We start from the raw sequence: 22,174 nt of genomic DNA on the forward strand, positions 1-22,174 counted from the left end.
TCCTTGAATAATCATGCTATATTGCTAATTTGGTACTAGAAAATCACTTGCCATTATATCAAACACAGTTGAAAGCAATTTGGTTCGTTAAATGAAGCTTAACATGGTCTTTGTGTTTGTTTTTGAGTTGCTACAGTATGCAATAGACTGGCATGTCTTAAGGTAAATATTAGGTCAAAATGGGAAAAAAGAAACAGCTTTCTCTAGAAATGCATCAGTCAAGGAATGAAGGCTTTTCAATGCTTAAAATTGCAAAAAAAAGAAAAAAGATTTCAAACAAAGGTGTACACTACAGTCTTCTAAGACAAAGAACAACAGGCTCTAACTAGGACAGAAAGAGATGTGGAAGGCCAGATGAACAACTAAACAAGAGGATATGTTCTCTAGTTTGAGAAAAAGACACATCACATGTCCTCAGCTGACAGCTTCATTGAATTCTACCCGCTCAACAGCAGCAAATGTACTACAGTAAAGAGAAGGCTCAGGGGTGCAGGTCTTATGGGAAGAATTGCAAAGAAAAAGGCACTTTTGAAATTAAAAAATGAAAGGTTACAGTGGGCAAAGAAACAGACATTCAGCAACAGATAATTGGAAAAGAGTGTTATGGATCTTAACCTCATTAAAAATGTGTGGGATCAGTAAGGTGCATGAAAATTGCCCAACAAGACAGCCACATCTATGACAAGTGCTACAGGAAGTGTGGGGTGAAATGTCACCTGAGTACCTGAACAAACAGATGGCTAGAATGCCAAGGACCTGCAAAGCTGTCATTGCTGGACATGGACAATCTGAACATTTCTTTCAAATTGTAATATTAATTTTTCACATTATAAATGTCCTGACTATAAACTGTGATCAGTTGAATGCCACTGCGGTGAATAAAAGTACCAATTACTTTCCATAAGAGCAAATCTGTCCATTATTCCAAACTTTTGTCTGACAGTGTAAGCAAGGGAGGCCACAGGACTATGTCATTTAAAAGAGATGAGTGTAACTGTAAAATAATTACCTGTCACCCAAATTCACAAGGGTAACAAAACTTTATACATGTTTGATGATTGTGCTTATGTTAAAGTGACTCCAACATACTGGTCCTTCTTTTCATGGTAAAGCTGCTGAAGAGCTTTAGAGAATATTAACTGAAGATAAGTGTCTGGCAACATGATTAGGCAAACATGATAACGCAATGATCTAACTCAAAGGCAAGGAAAACACAGCTGTAGTGAATACCACATGTTGTAAAGGGGCAACTGGGCAGGTCAGAGCTTGGCTTTTGTCAGAAAGGCCTGTTAGTAATCTCACCAATCACAAGCAACCCAGGCCATATGCATCTTTACACCTTGTAATGCGGTGAATAGAGTTCAAGGAACTGTAACAATCGTACAAACGGCAAAAACATGGGGTACAACTCGGGAAAAGACAAGCCGGGTCTCTATAATGAAAACATCTCTCATGTCATGTGATACATATGTGGCGTCTCAGTTTTAATGGACTTTGGTAACTTGGGGAGATATTTTCCAGAAGGGCGCATTAGATCAGACGAAAAGATCGAAAAACGATAAACAATTTCCAAGGCTTTGAAACAATGCCTCTCCAGCATTCGCAAGGGGAACGTAAACATGTAATCCTTTGTTTGATGTCAACGAATGGTCCTGGGGTAATGTGGAATGATGAAACCAATCAAAGCACCAAAAAAGGAGGCCTGTTTTGTATAAGGGTGTTTTGATGGATTAGCAAAGATACAGAGAGCATGTTCATGACTTGCTTGACCAACCATCACTAATAGAGCAAGAAACTTGTAAGAATCTGGAAGGATGAGACCGGGATATTTGCACACTTTTGCAAAAATTAAGACTTGGGAACTTAATTTCCTTTCTACACAGAACAAGTTTGGGGAATCAAGTTAAATGATTGTTGACATTACATTACAAGAGTGTAATGTTAATAAAAAAGGATCCTATTTAATGAAATCGCCTGTATATCAATAATGAAAATGTCAAAGCATGTTACCTTGCAACTAGACAGGCAAAGAAAATCCAATGAACTGAAGTAAATAGGTTTTAGTTGCAGACCAGCTGTTTTGGGTTTCATGCCATTTACAGAGTTTACTTGTTCGGTTTGTGGTGCTTTCAGTTGGATAAATAAGATGCAATGTGATGAGTTTTTGAATGAGTTTGATGAGTTCTAATCATGCAATAACACATTTTTAGTGGCGTTTTAAGAACAGTGAGTTATAGGACTACCTTTTCCATGTAAAATTTTTCCCCCCATTTAAATAGCAGTGTAGCGCGACAAAACACAACATTGCTGTCTTTTATGTTGCGTTTTTTTGCATGCAGCTTGATATCTTAAAGAACTGAGAAAATGAACAGACACTCTCTACTAGCGCTGAGAAGTCTGGTTAATTTTTTGTAATTTATTGATTTTATTTAGTGGTTTTAGTGTTTCTCTGAACAGATGTCTTTATGCAGTATTTTTATGCTATCTTTTGCTAAATAAATAATTAAATGTTGCTGATCGTCACTATGGTTTTTACTCAGATATATAAAGAATCAAAAGGAGATCCCACACACTGCTCTAGCATGCAAAGAATACTTAATATGTAATAACGTTTCAATCTTACAACTTTTATTAGGCATTTATGACCATGTTTTACAGCAGCGGTGTGCAGGACTTCTTGGTTATGCGTTTAAAAAGATATTGCCCTTTTAAATTGATTTCAATATAAATAGCTCGCCCTTTTTTAAAAGCTACTTTTTCCAACTTTTTAATAGGGTATCTTGACTGTAGTTTAGTAGCTTAGTATATAAGCTACTTAGCTTGTGGTTTGGGCAGTTACAGGACCAAAGTAGTTATTTTAATTTCTGTTGTTGTTGCTGGAAAATGTCTATCCTAATGGAGGAATCCTGAAACCAGGCCTGTAGCACTGACACAGACCTGTAACTGAGCTGGGAGACATGACGATCTGTGGACCGTAAACCTACACTGCTGGTGAAAAGCTGGCAGGTCTTGCTCACATCATTCTGGGGTAATAGATAATCATCAAAGAGAATGATGGCACTTTTTATCTGGCCTGGGTACAGACCTTTCTATTGTCCCTTAGTTCTCCTCCCCCTGCCTAAAACAGCCTTCTCACCTGCAGGAGCCTCTGGTGCCTTTCAACGCCTCTCGCACTGTAGAAAGAGACTCTGCACACTTGACAATTGATACTTGTTAAATTTTATGGGCTCTCACTCTGAAAGAGTGGCTGTCTGGACTCTATAATTTATGTTTTTGAGAATGAGGAGGTATGCCTAAAATCCTCCACTACTGGTGTGTTCTCAGATGACAAGGGTCTATGTGAAGATAATGCTCCAGTTCATTGTGTCATACAGTATAAGACACAATTTACATACATTTGAACCTGTTATGGCATGGCACACATAAATAAATTCAACATTTGCTCTGTCCTTGTGTGCATTATAGCTCTGTTCCAAAACCAAGTAAGCTTCATAGGTGCACTCCTAACACAAACGCTGCCCTCGAAAACAGTTTTGTTGTTATTTTTTACTATGGGGCCACAAGGTGGTTCTAGGGGATCCGCAGAGAATTTCAGATATGAAAACTTTATTAAATGTAAAAAAATTTAATAATAATATAAAAATAATTAGATTTTCTATTTTGTAAAGGCTGCACATTAATATCAATTGAATTTGAAAATCATTTTATGTTTATATGTAAAATTATTCTAATTGTGGCAAGAAAAAGTTCCACTATCAGCTTAATGTAAAGTAAATATTTTCCGATAATATTGTCATTATTAATAATATATAATAAATATAAAATATATATTTATAAATATAAATATAGAAGTCATTATTCAAATTTGTAACCAACCTGTTTTCTTTAAAATATCATGCTTACTGTTTTTCTTACACAGTATAAATTAATTATACATTAAATATGTATATTATCATGGGCCTTTATGCATTTAAAGGGATGTTCCGGGTTTAATACAAGTTAAGCTCAATCGACAGCATATGTTGATAACCACAAATAATAATTTCGACTCATCCCTCCTATTCTTTTCTAAAAAAGCTAAAATGTATGTTACAGTGAGGTACTTACAATGGAAGTGAATGGGGCCAATTTGTGGTGGGTTTAAAGGAAGAAATGTGAAGCTTATAATTTTGTAAAAGCTCTTTCTGCTAAATTATGTATTATTTGAGCTGTGAAGTAGTTTTTCAAAATTTCCAACAGCCCAGCTTTTCTAAAAGTTGTGGTCATAAATACAATTAGTATTTACTTATTTATTTTTATACACAATTTTCACTCATATTTTAATCAAAATACACAATGATGACTATAAGCGTTTATAGGTATTACAGTTTAATTTTCTGTTAAAGCATGATTTTCTATAAAGCTGCTTTGAAACGATGTGTGTTGTGAAAAGTGATAAAATGAAATGGCTTGACTTGTTTAAATTCTCATTTTTACAGTCGTTTCAGGGTTTAGGGTTTGTTGACATTACATCGTCATGGCAATGAAGTTGGTAAATTGGCTGTAAATTTACAAAGAAAAAGTTAGCAAGTGATATTATCACAATACAATCATGCTTACGTGCATATTGTTTATGTGTTGTGCCTATCTTTTGAAAAAGTGAGTATTTTTACGTACAAAAATTGGAATTGAAAGTGCCTCACTGTAATGTAGATTATTGATTTTTTTTTTAAGAAAAGGAGAGGCAAGTCAAAATAAATTTTTGTGGTAACCAATATTATGCCACAAATGCTGTAGTAATTAAGCATAACTTGTATTGAACCCAGAACATTCCTTTAAATAATGTATATAGCTTCTTTTATATATTAGGAAGGGGGTCCCTCACAAGAGGACCATCATATTTGGGGATCCCTGGCATAAAAAGTTTGACAACCATAGTTCTGGAGATACCTTCTTTTGGCTGAATTCTAAGTCAGCATTACATGCATCCTTAACAAATACAGTAATCACAAATTGCATTGCAACAAGCTCCTTAAAATAATGATCCAAGATGATTCGACTGAAAATATATTTTATTCAGTACTAAAAAGTAGTGATTAAACATGCTTGATCTAAAGAACAATGCACTATTTTACCCAATATTTTTTTAATGTTTTTTTTATTATTTTGTGTGTGTGTTTGTATCTTGTAGTTAACTGAGCAACACACTAATGTCAAACTCTATTGGAATAATGTATGAGTCAAGTTTGCCAATGGATGGATGGATGGAAGGGAGCATGAATGGATGGATGAAAGGAATGAAGCATAAATAGATGGATGGATGGATGGATGGATGGATGGATGGAACCTACTTGTGAAAGCTGGTGCAGTGTGCATAGATGCGGAGTTTGTCTCGGATCACTCGTCCAGGTTGTGGTTTTCTCTGTAGGCCTGCAACATGCACTGCAAGCACCCGGGGGCCCACCAGACGTTTAAAGAGCAGAGATAACCAGTAATCCTACAATACCAACACACAGAACATTACAAAATGTAACAAGATGTTACTAAAGTAAAGGAATTACACAGCCATGTTTACTGGAACTGGGCTATGTCAACACGCATGCTATTCTGCCATGGAGTCCTGTTAGTGTAATGCACCTTTGCACAAGAAACATGATTCAAGCAAGATGGTTCTGTTTACATAAACAGGGCAGATGTGTCATTTCTTTGCCAGCAGAAATCAAATTGATTCCAGCATCCCTCATCTTTCAAAGGAGTTTTAATTTTAGACTTGTTCAATTCTGCTTTGAAATTGAAGTTGGAAGTGTAAAAACAAATACGGGTTTGTAGACATTACGTGCGTTTCTTGTACCTGCCTTCACTTATGTAAGGACGACTATTTTTTTTTTCTTCAGAGGTAGAAACAATCCACATGGGCCTCTGTCTTTTATTGGGAGAGACATTTTCTTGGATGCTGGAATGGAGAAATATTAGCATAGTCTTTCTTTGAAAGCCTTTCCTGTTAAAACTGAAAAACAAAAAAGCAAACACTCTTTCTCCTCTTGACCAAGAAAAAAAGAAGAAACTAAATGGCTCATACAGTAGATTTGGGAGAAATACAATATCGTTTTCGCTATTCTCTACACTGGGGAACACAGTGGATTTTCAGCCATTCTTCAATGTACATTTACAAAACAACAACAACAACAACAAAAATCGATGCTTTGCTACATGCAATTAAGAGACTGCTTAAATATGAGAAAACTTAAAAAATGTCAAAATAATATTATAATTAAAGCTTCCTTTCAAATATTCTCAGAGCACTCCAATATTCCAGGATCAATATAAGTTAAGCTCAGTCGACAGCATTTGTGGCATAATATTGATTACAACAAAAAATTATTTTGACTCGTCTCTCCTTTTGTTTAAAAAAAGCAAAAATGGAGGTAAGAGTGAGGCACTCACAATGGAAGTGAATTTGGCCAATTTTTGGAGGTTTAAAGGCAGAAATTTGAAGCTTATAATTTGATAAAAAGCACTTATATGAAATCTTCTGTTAAAACTCATGTATTATTTGAGCAGTGAAGTTGTTTAAATCATAATTTATACAGTCATTAGGGTTTTAGGGACTATTGACATTACATATTAAGGCAACAAAGTTGTAAAATTGACTATAACTTTACACAGAAAAGGTTAATAGTGTTTTTATCGCACTGATGTTTACATGCATATTGTTTATGTCTTGTGGCTATACTTTTGAAACAGTGAGTATTTTAACATTCAAAAATTGGCCCCCATTCACTTCCGTTGTCAGTGCCTCTCTTTAACACAGATGTTTGCTTTTTTTTTTTTTTAAGACAAGGGCAAGTCGAAATACATGTTTGTGGTAATCAATATTATGCCACAAATGCTTTTGATTGAGCTTAACTTGTATTGAACCTGAACTATTCCTTTACATCTTTTTGCTTTCAAATCAGTTTTGTACTCTTTGTAATCCAACATAATCTTAAAAGGGAAAGAATACCCAAAAATGAAAACTCTGTCATCATTTCCTTATCCTAATGTTGTTTCAACCCATAAGCCTTGCATTCTTCCTTGGAACACATTAGGAGATGTTAGACAAAGTGCCAGTGCCATTCACCATTGACTTTCATTGTATGGTAAAACAATAAAAATGCCATAAAAGCAAATGGAGACAGAAACTAACATACTGTAATACAGGTTTGGAACAACATGAGGGAGACTAAATGATAACAGAATCTTTGAACTAACCCTTTAAATCACTAAATATGTTACTGACAATAAATGTTATCATGTGTAGCGTTGTGTAATCTGCATTGTGTTGAAATAACATTCTGAATATTCTTGCCAGCAAGTCCCCATTTATTGAATCTGGTCAACAAAGAAACATGACTCTTGCATCATATGCACAGCCATTGAAGCAATGCACAACACGCTGAGAAAACTCAGGCTTACTGGGAAGAAGCGCATACCCCCCAAATCCGGACAAATATGGTCATGGCAAGTGGAACCACAAAAGATTCATATAAATGTACACCTGCTACATATGCAACATCTTCTGGTCCAAAAGTATTAACATATCAAATCTATTATGATCCAGCAAAACCATAATCACTGCACAAAGGAATGTGTAAACTACAATGAAAAAAGTATGTACAGTACAATATGCACAATGAAACCACCAAACTGTTGCTTGTGTGATTACTGGTACAGTAAGATTTTTTTTTTGGGTGCAGAATAACGTACAATGACGCTACCAGAATATCGCTAGAAGGACTACTATAGATCACACCTAATACATTTCTAAAGTTAAATAATCCCTAAGTTCCTAAATTCAACACCTAATTGAACTGGTTCAAAACAGCATGTGTGCATCAGGAAGTTCCCATGCAATCCTGCATATGGCAGCATTTAAAGGCTTCTTTGCCAGGGAAACTTTAACTTAATTTGCTCCGGCAGTGTAAATTGCGCAGCATCTGCTATAGGCAGTGGGAAAAAGAGACTCTGTGATGGGCGGGTTTCTTTAAAGACCGCAATTTTACAAAAACAAAACAAAAAAACAAAAAACTTTAAAACATACATCTGAAGCATTGTTAAAGTGAATGTGAAACCCCATTCGCAAACCACTTGAAACAGGACACTGAATAAGATAAAAATGTAGTTCAGGGCATGATTTTATTTATCACGAATTGATTGGATTACAAAAAGTGGATGAGAATGGAGACAAACCTAATGAGAGTTTGCTAAAGTGATGCCTAAATCACTTTTTGGCTATTGATTAAACATTATCCACTAGCCTGTGTGGCCTTGGTAATATTAGCTGAAAAGTCATTTTACATGCAAATGAATAGTTGCATATTTTATTAACTCTACCACCTAACCCAAACCCCAACCCTAAATCAGTGGAGCAAAAAAATTATAATTCTGTCGATTTCACATGATTTCTTGTGCAATTATGTAGACTGGGAGCGTACAGTCAGCGTGGTGATAAACCTCAAGAGTGCATCGCCAAGCTTCAGGCTACTTCCTTTCTCACAGAAAAGCCCACACCAGATACCAGTAGAAAGTGTTTCACGGCCTGCCCAGTCAAATTGAAATCTGCAGTGACTGCAATGACTGAATACCTAAGAAACCACTTAATAATGAATAAACTGAATAAGTCAAACCACTAAAGACTTGAGTAATCAAAGGATATGAGCAATAACTGGTCTGTAATACCAACAGGATATAAGCAAACTCAACCTCCCTGTAATGCCATACAGACACAGACATTAAGGTAATATGTGAGTATGCTATTAAACCACATAATATACTGGGAGCAATGAGAAGCCACCAATTCCAATAACGTTTAAAGGTGAAGTGTGCAATTTCTGCACCACTTACCATAATTAAAAACAAAACAATAAAATATAATTTTTCTAAACAGATTTTCCAAACACTCCAATCACTAGAGTTGGGGTATTCGAGTTCAGACTTGGACTCGAGTCCAAGTCACAAGTCCAATTTTAATGGACTTAGCCTTGTCACAGACTCGGATGCATTTTTACTCTTACTTGACTCGGACTCGAGCCTTTAGTCCAGCCGAGTCCATGGCATTTGTGTTGCAATGACAAACAAATAACGTAACATAGGGTGACCATACATCCACTTTTTCCCAAACATGTCCTCTTTTTCAGACCTGAAAAAATACTGGATTTGGCTTTGTCTTCATAATGATGTGCTCTCTACAGTTAATACTATCATTCATTCTGTGTATTTGATACTGCACATCAGTTTTCATGCATTTATGTCCTTAAGTGTGATTATTCTGGCTGAGATTGGCAGCAAACACGCTTTCAAAGTAGTTTCTCTCTCTCACCTAAAATATGGCAAAAAAGTCAGAAAATACATTGAAGAACACAAATGAGGGCAGAAGTCTCTATTAACCAATTATCCATACTAAAAATAATGTGAAAAGAACAACACGTTAGCTCAAGGAGAGTTTGTCATAAAATGTTTTATCTTAACACCTGGACACAGCTCAAGGAGAGTTTGTCAAAAATGTTTTATCTTAACACCTGGACACAGCAGGAGGACTGAAGAGTAGTAGAATAAAAATACATTTCTAATGGTATCTGACCTTTTCTGCTTTTATTTTCTGTTTAACTTTATGGGCATTATTAAATGTATTAAACACAAAGGTGCAATATGTTGTATTGTTTTTGCCAATGTGTGAACGGCGTGTAACGCAGCTTAAAAAAACGAGCCCTTCCCAGACATCCTAGTTTGCCTATTAAAGCCTGTAGACTGATTTTCATGGAGGGAGCGGGTCGCTTTAGCCTGGAAAAACCAAAGGATGTGACGTTTATTTGCGCTCCTGAGAGCCTTGCCTCAGACAGAAGATTCTCTTCCGCTATCCAACAGCGACAACAAACTGCACCACTATGTATCCTAGAGATGGAATAAAGCAAACAGCCGGCTCCCAGCTCAACACCGACTCCTACACAATCTCAAAGTAAGCCAAAAAAAATGTATCCTGTCTGGCTAAGTGGGAACGTGATCATGGTTGAGCGAAAACTAGAGTGAACATCAGCAGGACATTTGATTCCTGGAGGGACCTTCTTCTGTTTTGGGGATCAAAACTGACCCTGAATTGGCATTCTTCTTATTGGATAGGTAAGCTTACATAACTGCAAAGCATGTGAAATATAGTGCCATAACGATTGATCTGTGTAACTTTTGCTAACTTGATCTTGCCTGCCATCGCTGACGAATTGCAAGCTACCTTGCTTCATATCTTTCAAATAATTTAAACAATCTTCTCTTTATTCTAAAAGTCAGGTTAATTTCAATAATCTGTAATTATTCAGCAAGGTAAACTAGAATAACACATGAAATGAATGCTGGACAATGTTCAAGATGATGCAAAAAGACCCATTCATTAGTGTAATGTAACTTGGTTATACAGAAAATATATACATTCTATTACTATAAAACAATAAGAGCATCGATATATCAAAATGACATTTGTGATAGATTCACATAAATACTGAACTGTGTCAACATATTTATAATGTACAGTCTATTTTATAAACAGCTATTGTCATCATCCACTAATTTATCACTAACAGCTATTGATAAAGCTGGCCAGCTAGCTAACACCGACATAGGCTATCGTATAAAAACAGTCTCGCATAGTCAGACCTACAGTATATCCACACTTTGTTTTAGCCCTGTTCCAGGACAAGAGAGTCAAATATAATATGCAGACTCAAAGTTTGTAGTAAAAAATCATAACTGTGTAAATTTAATTATGCTACATCATCTGTCAGCATGATGTCGGTAAATCACATTCAGCCTCTTTGTATGTGACATCAATATTTTGGTCGATGCTCGCTCGCATCCCTATGGAGTGTGTGTGCGAGCACAAGCAACAGGTAGCTGGCTGCAGGGCACTTAACGGCCACAAGTGTTATTAATAACAAAGGTTTCTGAATAAATAATTAGAGAATTTTCATTTTTGGATGATCTATCCATTTAACTGGAGCATGCAGACCTGAAAGTATGCGCCCTGGATCCTGCCATTATTGCATCATTGATCTTTTTTTCTTTAGCCAATCCCTGTAAAGTCATAAACGCCATGTCAAGTAACTAATGTTAAGAGCCTTCCAAATAAATATGTGAGACATCTACTATAATATAATATAAAATCATATTATATAATATAATATATGTTTTGCAATGTTTACGTTGATAAAAACTATTATTTTAAATTATTCCTTATATTAATATTATTCTTATTATTTGAATATATGGATCCATTTGAATGGTGTCAATGAAGAAACACGCTTTTCACAAAACAAAAATAAAAATACAAAAATAACTACAGACTTCACAGAGTTCCGAAAGGAGAACATTTTTCAACAGATCGAATTATTATTTGCTAAAAAACACAGACAACAATAAAAACAAAGAGACAGAAGGAAAGATGAAATGAGAAAAAAAAGAAGAGATTTTGTGCTGAGGTGTCAAGGGATAGAAACTGGGATATGATTCAGTAAGGGATTAAAGAGAAAAGGTTGGACCATAAATTTGCCTCGCAGGCTGACAGGTTGCGGCTGTTGCGAATTCTCACAGTGGGATGTCTGGCAGTTCCCACAGACATCCAGCTATGTTTAAAGCATTGTGATCTCAGCAGGAGGCAATTGGTCCTTGGAATAACGAGAGATATTGAACGAAAAGTAGGGAAAAAAAGATGACCATTTCAAAATTTGTGAGGAGCTTTTGACGAAACTGTAGCCCAAAGTGCATTTTATGGAAAGAAGGTCATTCTGGCTTTTGCTGGTAAGACTTCCTGGTGAGATTTTGGCAGTGTTTTATAATCATTATATCTTTCTTCTTTTTAATGTTTTTGCATTGCATTCCCATTGCAACAGGCCTGTTTAATAGCTTTACACAAAATAAGATGTTCTCACATCTCTTAGCCTTCAATAAAACGTTTTTATATCTTGGCTGATGTCTTCTACTGACCATACGATATCTACAGAGATATTGAACATTCTGTGCTGTGCATATGTTATTATAGGCAGGTCAGTCTGGCTCTCCACTGCTAGTGGGCTGTAAAGGAAATGAGGGCCAGGAACATATAATGTATCCATCAGCATCTAGAGTAAGGTTTGCATGCATGGATCTGAAGGTAAGGCTGTATGCTAATAAACCCAAATGAATGGGACTGGCTTTCTGTCAAGGTTGAAAGTAGATTGAAGCTACTCAGAATTTGTGGAGTAAAACATTATTTTTATCGACATAAAAACATAAAGGAACTATCCTGGTAAAAATGAATCTGTTAACAGTGTGGTTCAAAAGTCCCCATAGAAAATCTGCAAATCAAAGTTATTTTTTTACTTTTAATAAAAAGGACATTCAAATATTTATATAATGATTTAAAATAAAGTAGAAATACATACAATTCTGTACTATTTCTAGGTTACTAATCAAATAATAAAATGTTCTACATTATACATGTTAACCCCTTGGTACGAAACTAGAAGCATTTTTTTTTTCTAGTGATCTCAGACTTTTGGACAACATTAGATTTGTTAGATTGTCAAGCTCTCAATTTGTTGTCACAGAGGTGAAATACCTTGAGTGTTTCAAAGTCATAATCGTGGCCTTGTCTGCGGGTTCTCAAATAAAATTTTACTGAAGTCTTCTGTCTGTCATGTCTCCAGGTGTCTGACCTGTGGACACTGTGAAAGGTCTCTACTGAGGTCTACATAATTCAGGATAAAGTTGTCAGCGGTCGAGAGGGTGTGGCTACCTGTGGAGTGCCCTTGTCTCAGGTAAGAGTGATGTCAGCATCTGGCTGTTCCACACAGTGGGGCACACATGCAGAGGGGGTGGAAGACAGGTGACACTGTCCCGGGCTAGAATTTCAGTGCAGTTCGCCTCAAATGCCCATTATTCAACACCACAAAACACCTTTCATCTTTGCTAATAGGTCCCACGGGAAAAGCTGTAAGGTGCATGGACTGCTTGCTAAAGAGATTTACTCATTACTTTGCTTCCTTATGATATGATCCTTTTAATGATCATTTGCATTAATTTAATGATAAATTATGTTGTGCGTAACTAACCCCAGGTTTCTCAAGGTGAACTATCAATGTCAGTAATATACTGTAAATTGCTTTAGATAAAAGCCTCGGCAAAATATACATATTGCTATTTACCGCAGGACCGAGCGACAGACGGATAGAAAGATATAGATGAATGGACAGATAGACTAATGGAATAGATAGACGGATGGACAGACAGAAAGGCAGACAGACAGACAGACAGACAGACAGATGGACAGACAGACAGACAGATATAATATAATATATAAGAAATGTAGAGTTTTATTACAAATTATTCAACTAAAAAAACTAAATCAAAGCATGTTCAAAAACAAGTTCAGGAATTCCTAGAATATCAGATTAAAGGCCACTTCACATGAAAAATAAAGTAAAATAAATTGAACCGCAAATATTTTTTTACTGAGGCATTTCCTGGGTTGGGAGGGTTACTTTTGAACTGTATTCCACTACTGATTACAGAATACATGCTGTAAAATGTAATTTGTATCGAATTCCGTTAGATTACTCAATGTCAGTAACATATTCTAAATACTTTGGATTACTTCTTCAGCACTGGTAGATTTTTTTTCATTCTGCCAGTACAGTCAAACTACATGTGTATTCTACACATGTTAAAAAAATATGATTGTACCTGGTAACATGTGCATGTAAAATGACTAGAAATAATATTTTAGCTTAGCATAAACCTGACAAATTACACAAGGTTTATTTCTATTTCTTCTGCTCCAAACTTACTTCTCTGTTTGCTCGTATGAATGTAACACTTCATATGAAAGTGTTTCACCGCTGTTCAAATACACTTTGGATCGCATCATTTACATGTATAAATGTTTTCCAAATGAATGGACTAAATAATAAATAAAACAAATGAAAATAAAATGCAAAGTAATCTATTCAGTAATCAAAATAATTATTGAATGTAACTATATTCTACTTACCAATTATTTAAATTGTAACTATAGTGGAATACAGCTACTTATATTTTGTATTTTAAATACGTATTCGTGTTATATGTATTCTATTACTCCCCAAACCTGGGCATTTCAGGGTTAAGAACTAGGTGGTTTTCACAACAAGGTAACAAGCGAATGGTGTTATTTTGCATAACCATTAGTGCATGTATAATGCATTGTATAATTTTAATCCGTCTCCTAGTTATGTCTGACTGTGAAATAGCTTTGACTGGTTTTGATTTAGTGACTGCTTGCATGTTTACATGTTTAAACTTACAGGTAAAGGATTGAAATGCTGGTCGACAAGGTGACTGTATCCATAATCAAAAAAAGAATGTCGGAGTACAACATCAATCCCCTGAGCTGCAGCAATACCAAGAGTGTTGAGCCACCTAAAGCAAATCCAGAGATCAATTACTATTGAACATTACCACAATGGCACTGTTGTTGACCAGATTAAGATGCTCTACTTACAGAAAACCAGCAGCAAATGTGTCTGACAAATTATTGGTGCCCCCTGCCCAAGAAGGACCAACTCCACCTAGCCACACACGCTTCTCAGGAGTGTGAGTTTGAACAATCTGAGAATGAAGAAAGACAATGATTTAAAAACATCAGTAATTTAATGATGGACAGTTGTTCAGTTATTAGTCTCATGTAATCAGACGTTTGACTATTGGCATAAAGTCTGGGGCTAGATTCACAAAAACATTCTGAAAGGGATAGTTCAACCAAAAATGAAAATGCTCTCATCATTTACTCACCCTCATGACATCCCAGATGTGCTTGACTTTCTTCTACAGAACAAAAATTATGATTTGTAGAAGAATAATTCAGCTCTGTAGGTCCATACAATGCAAGTGAATAGATGCCATAATGTTGACACTCCAAAAAGCACTTCCAGTGGTTTAATCCATATTTTCAGAAGTGATATTATAGGTGTTGTTGAGAAACAGATAAATATTTAAGTCATTTTTTTGCTAGAAATTCTTCTCCCTACACAGTAGGGGGCAATATGCATGAAGAATATTAATCACCAAAAACACAAGAAGAAGAATGTGAAAGTGAAAGTTGAAGTGAAGATTAACAAAGCAGGGAGGAAAATTTATAGAAAAAAAGGACTTAAATATTCATCTGTTTCTCAACCACACCTATCATATTGCTTCTGAAGACATTGATTTAACCACTGGACTCTTGTGGATTACTTTTATGCTGACTTATGGGAGTTTTGGAGCTTCAAACTTTTGGCACCCATTCACTTTCATTGTATGGACCAAAAGAGCTGAGAAATCCTTCTAAAAACCTTCATTTGATTTCAACAGATGATATAAAGTCATACACATCTGGGATGCATAAGGGTGAGTAAAATCATTTTTGGGTGAACTATCCCTTTAAGAAACAAATAAGAAAGTTCTTAGGATAAATTATAAAAAGTAAATCTGCAATCAGTTATAATTTTGAGGACAAAGTGAAATGTGTAGTTGAAAATATACATTGTTTACCTACAAATGTCTCAAATCAAATTTTGGTTATCTTTTAAAAATTAAATGCCATGTTCATCGTAGCAGTCAGGAACCTTATAAACATGACTTTGTTTAACCAGAATAAACATAAAATACGCTAAAACTCCTAACTCATACAAGTTGACTAAATCAGCCATTTTTTGTGCAATATGCATCAGACTGAAGAAGATTTTGTAGGTATGGACTGTATTGGACACTAGTCAAGATTCAAATTTAGCAGCACAATACACATGTGATTCATGACCAGCTGCAGGGTCAGAGCCTGGTTGTAATAGAATATGTGTTGAGTATATTAGGCGTATTTCATTATAAGCCAGAAAAGAGCTCTCCTCTCACATGTTGACGCTGGTTCTGATTCTGACACATTCTGAACCTCAGGACCTGATTTTTGCAAATGACTGCCAGAGAAACCAATGCTGACTCATGAATCAGCTTTCAGAATACATTTGTAAACTGTCACAACCAGTGGGAGTGTATGTAAAGTATGCCGCCAAACCAACTGCAGACACTTGCATGTCCAAACAAGAAAAGAGAAAGATGTTCATTTGATCCCATCACACTACTTGCCAAAGAATGGTGTGAATCCCATCTTTTACTGCTTATTTTTTTTATTGTAGCCAGTGGGTTGTGAAGAAACAACACAGGATACAAAATACTTTTTGGGGTTTTATTCTGACGCTTTTGATGGGGCCGAATAATAAAAAATACAAAAATACAAAAAATGAAATAGAGTAATGAAATATGGCAGAGAATAAAATCCAAATGAAAATATAAACAGGACATTTGCCTACCCATGTGCTTCAGCATACATCACCTTAATACATTGTAGAGTGAAGGAGGGCGGGGCTGGGCTGGATCAACGCAATCAGCCTGATGGGGGCATGCGAGGGATAGAGGAAGCAGGGATGACGATTCAAGAGAGAATTACTGGCAGCTGCTCTGTTTGTCTTGTTAGTGTTTTTTATTCAGTTTTATTAAAACTATTATTTATATTGTCAAGCCGGTTCTTGCCTCCTCCTTTCCCTTAACCCACCTTACATTGGTGCCGAAACCCAGGAAGGAGGAGGGATGCCCATCGCGGGGTCCTCAACACTGCCGTCCACCCAGAGGAGTGCCGCTGCCATCCGCCGGGGGACGGAGTAGCCCGACCGCGGGGAACGGCCGCCGTCTGAGGGAGGGGCATTCTGTCCACCGGGGGTCGTAGGTCTGACTCCGGACCGCCCGGTGAGGAGCGGCTGCCATCCCCCTGAGAGGGTGGAGGAGTGATCGAGGACCACGCGACGGTGCATCAGAGAACCGGTGAATGAGGTACTTTTTCTCTCTCTCCCTCTCGCTGTCCCTCTGTGTTGGCCTTTCCCTCGCCCATTTTTTTTTTATGTTGTTTTTGCCCTCCTGTCTCCTCCCAAGTCGAGCAAGGCGGGAATGACCCCCGGCAGACGGGGCACAAGGCAGGCCCTCCCCCCAGAGATGCAATGCCGGGAGGAGTGTAGAGGGTGGGGCCGTGTTAGAACAATGCACTCCCGGTCCCCAATCAGCCTGATGGACAGCACAAGGGATAAAGGGAGCCGGTACGGTGGTTCGAGAAACAGAGAATTACAGGCAGCTGCTCTGTGTGTTTATTTTTGCTTTTTCGTTCAGTTTATTATTAAAACTGTTATTTATATTGTCAAGCCGGTTCTCGCCTCCTCCTTTCCCTTAACCCCCCTTACATACATGCTTATATCATTCACAGCATTTTACGCATTTAACACATGCTTAAATCACTCAAGGGATGTTATGCATTTTTAACGAGGCTTTAAGGACATGTATAACAGCTTAAAACAATAGAATTCACACAACACATGTTTTTACATATAACAACTATTAGACTTTTTCATTAAACCAGAAATCACTGCACTATAAATCAGTAAATAATAAATCAGTAATTCTAAATTAATTCCTTGCATATGCACCAAAATGTGGTCAAACTCCACACATGCTATCCATATTTAGCCTTCAAAAATGATCATAACAAACACTCAATTTTAACACATGATTCTTCTGAACACATATTTAATGGAATTTATAAGATCAATAATTAAGTAATTTTTTTGCTTGAAATTCTTCTCCCTGCCAGGTAGGGGGCAATATGCATGAAGAATGTGAATCACCAAAAACACAAGAAGAAGAATGTAAAAGTGATCTGTTTCTCACCCACACCTATCATATTGCTTCTGAAGACATGGACTAATCTACTGGAGTCTTATGGATTATTTTTATGCTGATTTATGCGATTTTTGGAGCTTCAAAATTTTGGCACCCATTCACTTGCATTGTATGGCACAAAACTGCTTAGAAATTCTTCTAAAAATCTTAATTTGAGTTCATTGAGCAGATGAAAGAAACTCATACACATCTGGGATGGCAAAAGGGTGAGTAAATCATGAGAGAATTTACATTTTTTGGGTGAACTATTCCTTTAAGTGATAACCCTGCCTCGTTTCACTAGTTACACCTGCCATACTTACACCTGTATATCATGATTAAAATATGATTACTGTAGTAAAACCATAGTACATTTTGTGGTTATGATTTTACAACAAATACCGTAGTTGATCTATATGTAGTAAAACTATTGCAAATGTTATTTCACTATACATACCATAGTACAACTATGGTTACTGTAGTAAAATCATGATAAATTTGTGTAAGGGATGGATAGAGCTACTGTGAAGGAACTAAAAAAAAATTGTGAGGCAACGAAAAACTACTTATAAATTAAGTTGTCATATACAGTAAGTAGAAAATAAAAGTAGATAAGTAGAGAATAAATTCACTCTCTGTCCTCTAAGGGGCGCTTATTTTCCCATTGCGAGAGCAGAATAAAAAGAAAAAGCCATGAACCTGCAACACAGCGCTTGGTAAGATTAAAAGAGCTCTTGGTTCAGAAGTTCTTGTGATATCAATGTCAATATCGATATAAATGTCAATATTGAAAATACCTAGCATTACAATATTGTTCTGAATAATTTTTAATTGCAATGATTTAAACTTTTAACATTTTAAAAATCAATAGTTTTTTGTTTACCAAATTAATAAATAAAATCAGGTTGCCTTAACTAAAACAAATTCAGTCGCCCCTGATTTATTTCTTTAAATCACGATGGAAACTTTTTAACCCAGTCTGTTAAAATGATGAATAAAGATCGATTTCCCAACCTCTGCTTTAACTTTATCAAACAGGAATGCTGAAATGTCTCTTCCCGATTATATCTATTTTAACCAAAAAATCTTACCTTTAACACCTTGGTAATCTGCTCAGACAGGGTGTCCAGAAGTCTTGTCTTCATAAAGTCTTCCACTTTTGTTACACGCCTGTCAATGTAGTAACTACACAGATAAGAGAACAGCTTTGTAAGTGTTTCATTTAGCTTCAGGAACAAAAATAAATAAAACATTGGCGGTATCGCAGCATCAGGACCCACGCCAGCCGACTGCATGACAGCTTCTTCCCCCAAGCAATCAGACTTTTGAACACTTGATCTCTCACGATCAATATACATCAGCACTGCACTTTATTAATCTTACACTGGACAATACAACCTACTGTATATTGTTTTATACACTTTATATATACTTTTTTTTTAATTGTATGTGTATTCTATATGATGTATATTCTATATTGTGTGTATTGTTGACTGTACATTGTATATTATTACTGTGTTGTGTAAATATGTGTACATTTGATATGTAAATTGTGTTGTGTAAATATGTTGTTTATTGTAATTGGTATATGTCTCGTCACTGTCATGACTGCTATGTTGCTCGGAACCGCACACAAGACTTTCACCCACTGCTGCACAAGTGCATATGGTCGTGTGACAATAAAGTGCTTTGATTTGACATTGCTGTCCACACACTGAATTGGTATACTCAAATTTAGCGGTGCGCTGAAAGGTCTACTCCTGTTGGTCTGGTTTTTAATTCACTTGCACTCTGCACTTTTTCACCATGCAATTAAAAAAATTAGAAATACTGTATTTTTGCTGGACTTTTTGTAGACTGTTTTACTGTACTGTAATAACATTACAACATTATATATTTATAGTTTAGTAAACAAATGAACAACAGCTGAAGTGTGACTAACCAATCTAAAGCTTCAAACAAAAACTGAGTCAAATATTGTATTTGGATTGGCTATATAGTGAATTTGTGCAACAACAAAAAAAGGAGTTTGATAAGATGACAGACTTTGATGTCAAGAACAAAGTTTTGAGAAGAACATATTCTCCTCTCTGTTAAAAGTTGATAAATCCATTTATTTTGCTATGCTGACTATGCAGGATTAAGTGGTTAGTGGTTACACGATTAAGGTTCACGTGTCGATACACGTGCTATGCTGAACTCTTACCCCAGTCTTCCGCGTTCAGATTCCAACACTTTAGTTGATCTACCGCGCAAGTTAGTGATGTTGGAATAAGCCTGTAAATGTATGATACATTAGCTGTAAATTATAGTTCACTAAGAAATGATCAATGATGCAATAATGGCAGGATCCAGGGTGCATACTTTCGGGTCTGCATGTGCCAGTTAATGGGAAAGTTCACCCAAAAATGAAAATTCTATCATCAATAACTCGCTTTCATGACATCCCAGATGTGTATGACTTTCTTTCTTCTGCATAACACAAACAAAGATTTTTAGAGGAATTTCTCAGCTCTGTAGGTCCATACAATGCAAGTGAATGGTGGCCAGAAAATCACATATTCAGCATAAAACTAATCCATAACACTACAGTAGTTAAATATGTATATTCTGAAGCGATATGGTAGGTGTGAGTGAGAAACTGATCAATATTAAAGTCCTATTTTACTACAAATTACCACTTTCAATTTCACTTCAAAATTCTTCTTTTGTTTTTTGGTATTTCACACTCTTTATGCATATCACCCCCTATTGGTCGGGGCTGGTCAAAGGTGGAGATTTTGTAGTAAAAATAGACATCAATATTGATCTTTTTGTCACCCACACCTATCATATCGCTTAAGACGACATGGATTTAACCACTAACCACTTGTATGGATTATTTTATGCTGACTTTTGTGTGATTTTTGGAGATTCGAAATTCTGGCCACCATTTACTGGCATTGTATGGACACACAGAGCCGAGATATTCCTCTAAAAATATTAATTTGAGTTCTGCAGAAGAAAGAATGTCAAGAAAAATAAGAATGAAAAATAACTGTTTATGAACTGTTAATCTGCCATTTTTACTTGTGATTTGTGTGAAAGTGAAAAGTCATGTTGTTTCACTTCTAGCGTTTATTTCACCAGAAAACTGCTGTGATATGTAGAACAAGGCACATACAACAGATTTTGCAAAAATGTTTCATAATTTTTTGGGACCAGGCTGACCCTAACAGAACAGACTAGGGACCCATTGGGTAACAACCCATCAGTTGTTGTGAGGCCAGCAACGCTACGGTCTTTTTGATTCCCAGGAAATGCAAGTGTTGTTTAAATGTACACATTAAAAGCACTTTATGTTGTTTTGGATTAAAACATCTACCAAATCAATTGTTGTAAATGTATTGAGAAGTTGAGACTTCGTATTTGAGCTATACTGATTCAATACTGCAATTCAACAACTGATTCTTAAAATTCCATACCAAAATAATTTCAGTGTCAGTGACAAAATAGTTTCCCTTGAAACAAGGCCTGAGACTACAAAAACATCAAACAAAAGCAAACACCAAATAGCCAAAATCCATCAATCTTGACGTTACCAGTACAATATGAAATAACAATATCCATATTTTCACTACCCACTACAGTGAACAAAATTCAAAAATATAAATTAAATGTATAAAAGGTCAGACTTTAGGTTTACACACAAAATAACTACCAGATTTAGTCTGTGAAATATATTGAGATGTCAAAGAAGACAGCGTTGACAAGATGCAGAGCTCTTTTCAGCCAAAGAGTCGGCACAGTGAGTGAGAAAGAGAGGAGCTAGAGATGAAGTAGCTGAGGGCCGGCCATCTGGAGGAGGGCCGGCCATCTGGAGGAGGGTGTGGGAAGAGGGAAGTGGAGGGCCCCAGTGAACTGCAGCTATTTCATGCAATACGTCTGCAGATCTTGACATATCTGAAGAAATGGTGGTTCTCTGTGGACACTGACCCTCAAAATTTATAGTCTCTCAGGGATTAAAGCTGCTCAACTGTGGAGGCAACAAATCTTCATTATCCTTGGATCTTGATCAGCAGTCAACAACTCTCAAACTCCCTACCATTATATTGAGCTAATGTGTCTCCATTTGTAGTGTTTTAGCATCAATTTGTGAGCGACATTAGCAGTCTCAACGACTTCTGAATTTAGCATTCCATAAACAAAGGATATGTTTGGAGAACAGGAGAAGAGGGAGAAAGAGGAAAAGAGGGAAAGAAAAATAGATGTTCAGCATGCAGCTGTATAAAGGTTTCCTGCAGAATTGAGAAGACAGAGCCTTCTAATATCAGAGATGAAGAATCAATCAGAGAAAAAAATATATTGTTCAGAGGTTGCTCATACAGTATATAGCTTAAGAGACTCAATAGAATTCTCTGTGGTGTTTCATTTCAATAGT

At 36.2% G+C, this 22,174-nt stretch overlaps 1 protein-coding gene across 1 annotated transcript in view; it reads right to left on the reverse strand.

Annotated features, from left to right (window-relative positions):
• The window catches only part of LOC127618252 (inactive heparanase-2-like), a 111,399-nt gene that overhangs the window by 11,682 nt on the left and 77,543 nt on the right, over positions 1-22,174 (reverse strand). Inside the window, exons 7-10 of the mRNA XM_052090611.1 lie at positions 18,846-18,939; positions 14,522-14,628; positions 14,325-14,439; positions 5,331-5,476 (exon numbers count right to left, since the gene is read on the reverse strand). Of these exons, the coding sequence (XP_051946571.1) occupies positions 5,331-5,476; positions 14,325-14,439; positions 14,522-14,628; positions 18,846-18,939 (462 nt within the window). The remainder of the gene's footprint in view (positions 1-5,330; positions 5,477-14,324; positions 14,440-14,521; positions 14,629-18,845; positions 18,940-22,174) is intronic.

Source organism: Xyrauchen texanus, chromosome 24 (assembly GCF_025860055.1).
Source record: "Xyrauchen texanus isolate HMW12.3.18 chromosome 24, RBS_HiC_50CHRs, whole genome shotgun sequence".
Taxonomy (NCBI): Eukaryota; Metazoa; Chordata; class Actinopteri; order Cypriniformes; family Catostomidae; genus Xyrauchen; species Xyrauchen texanus.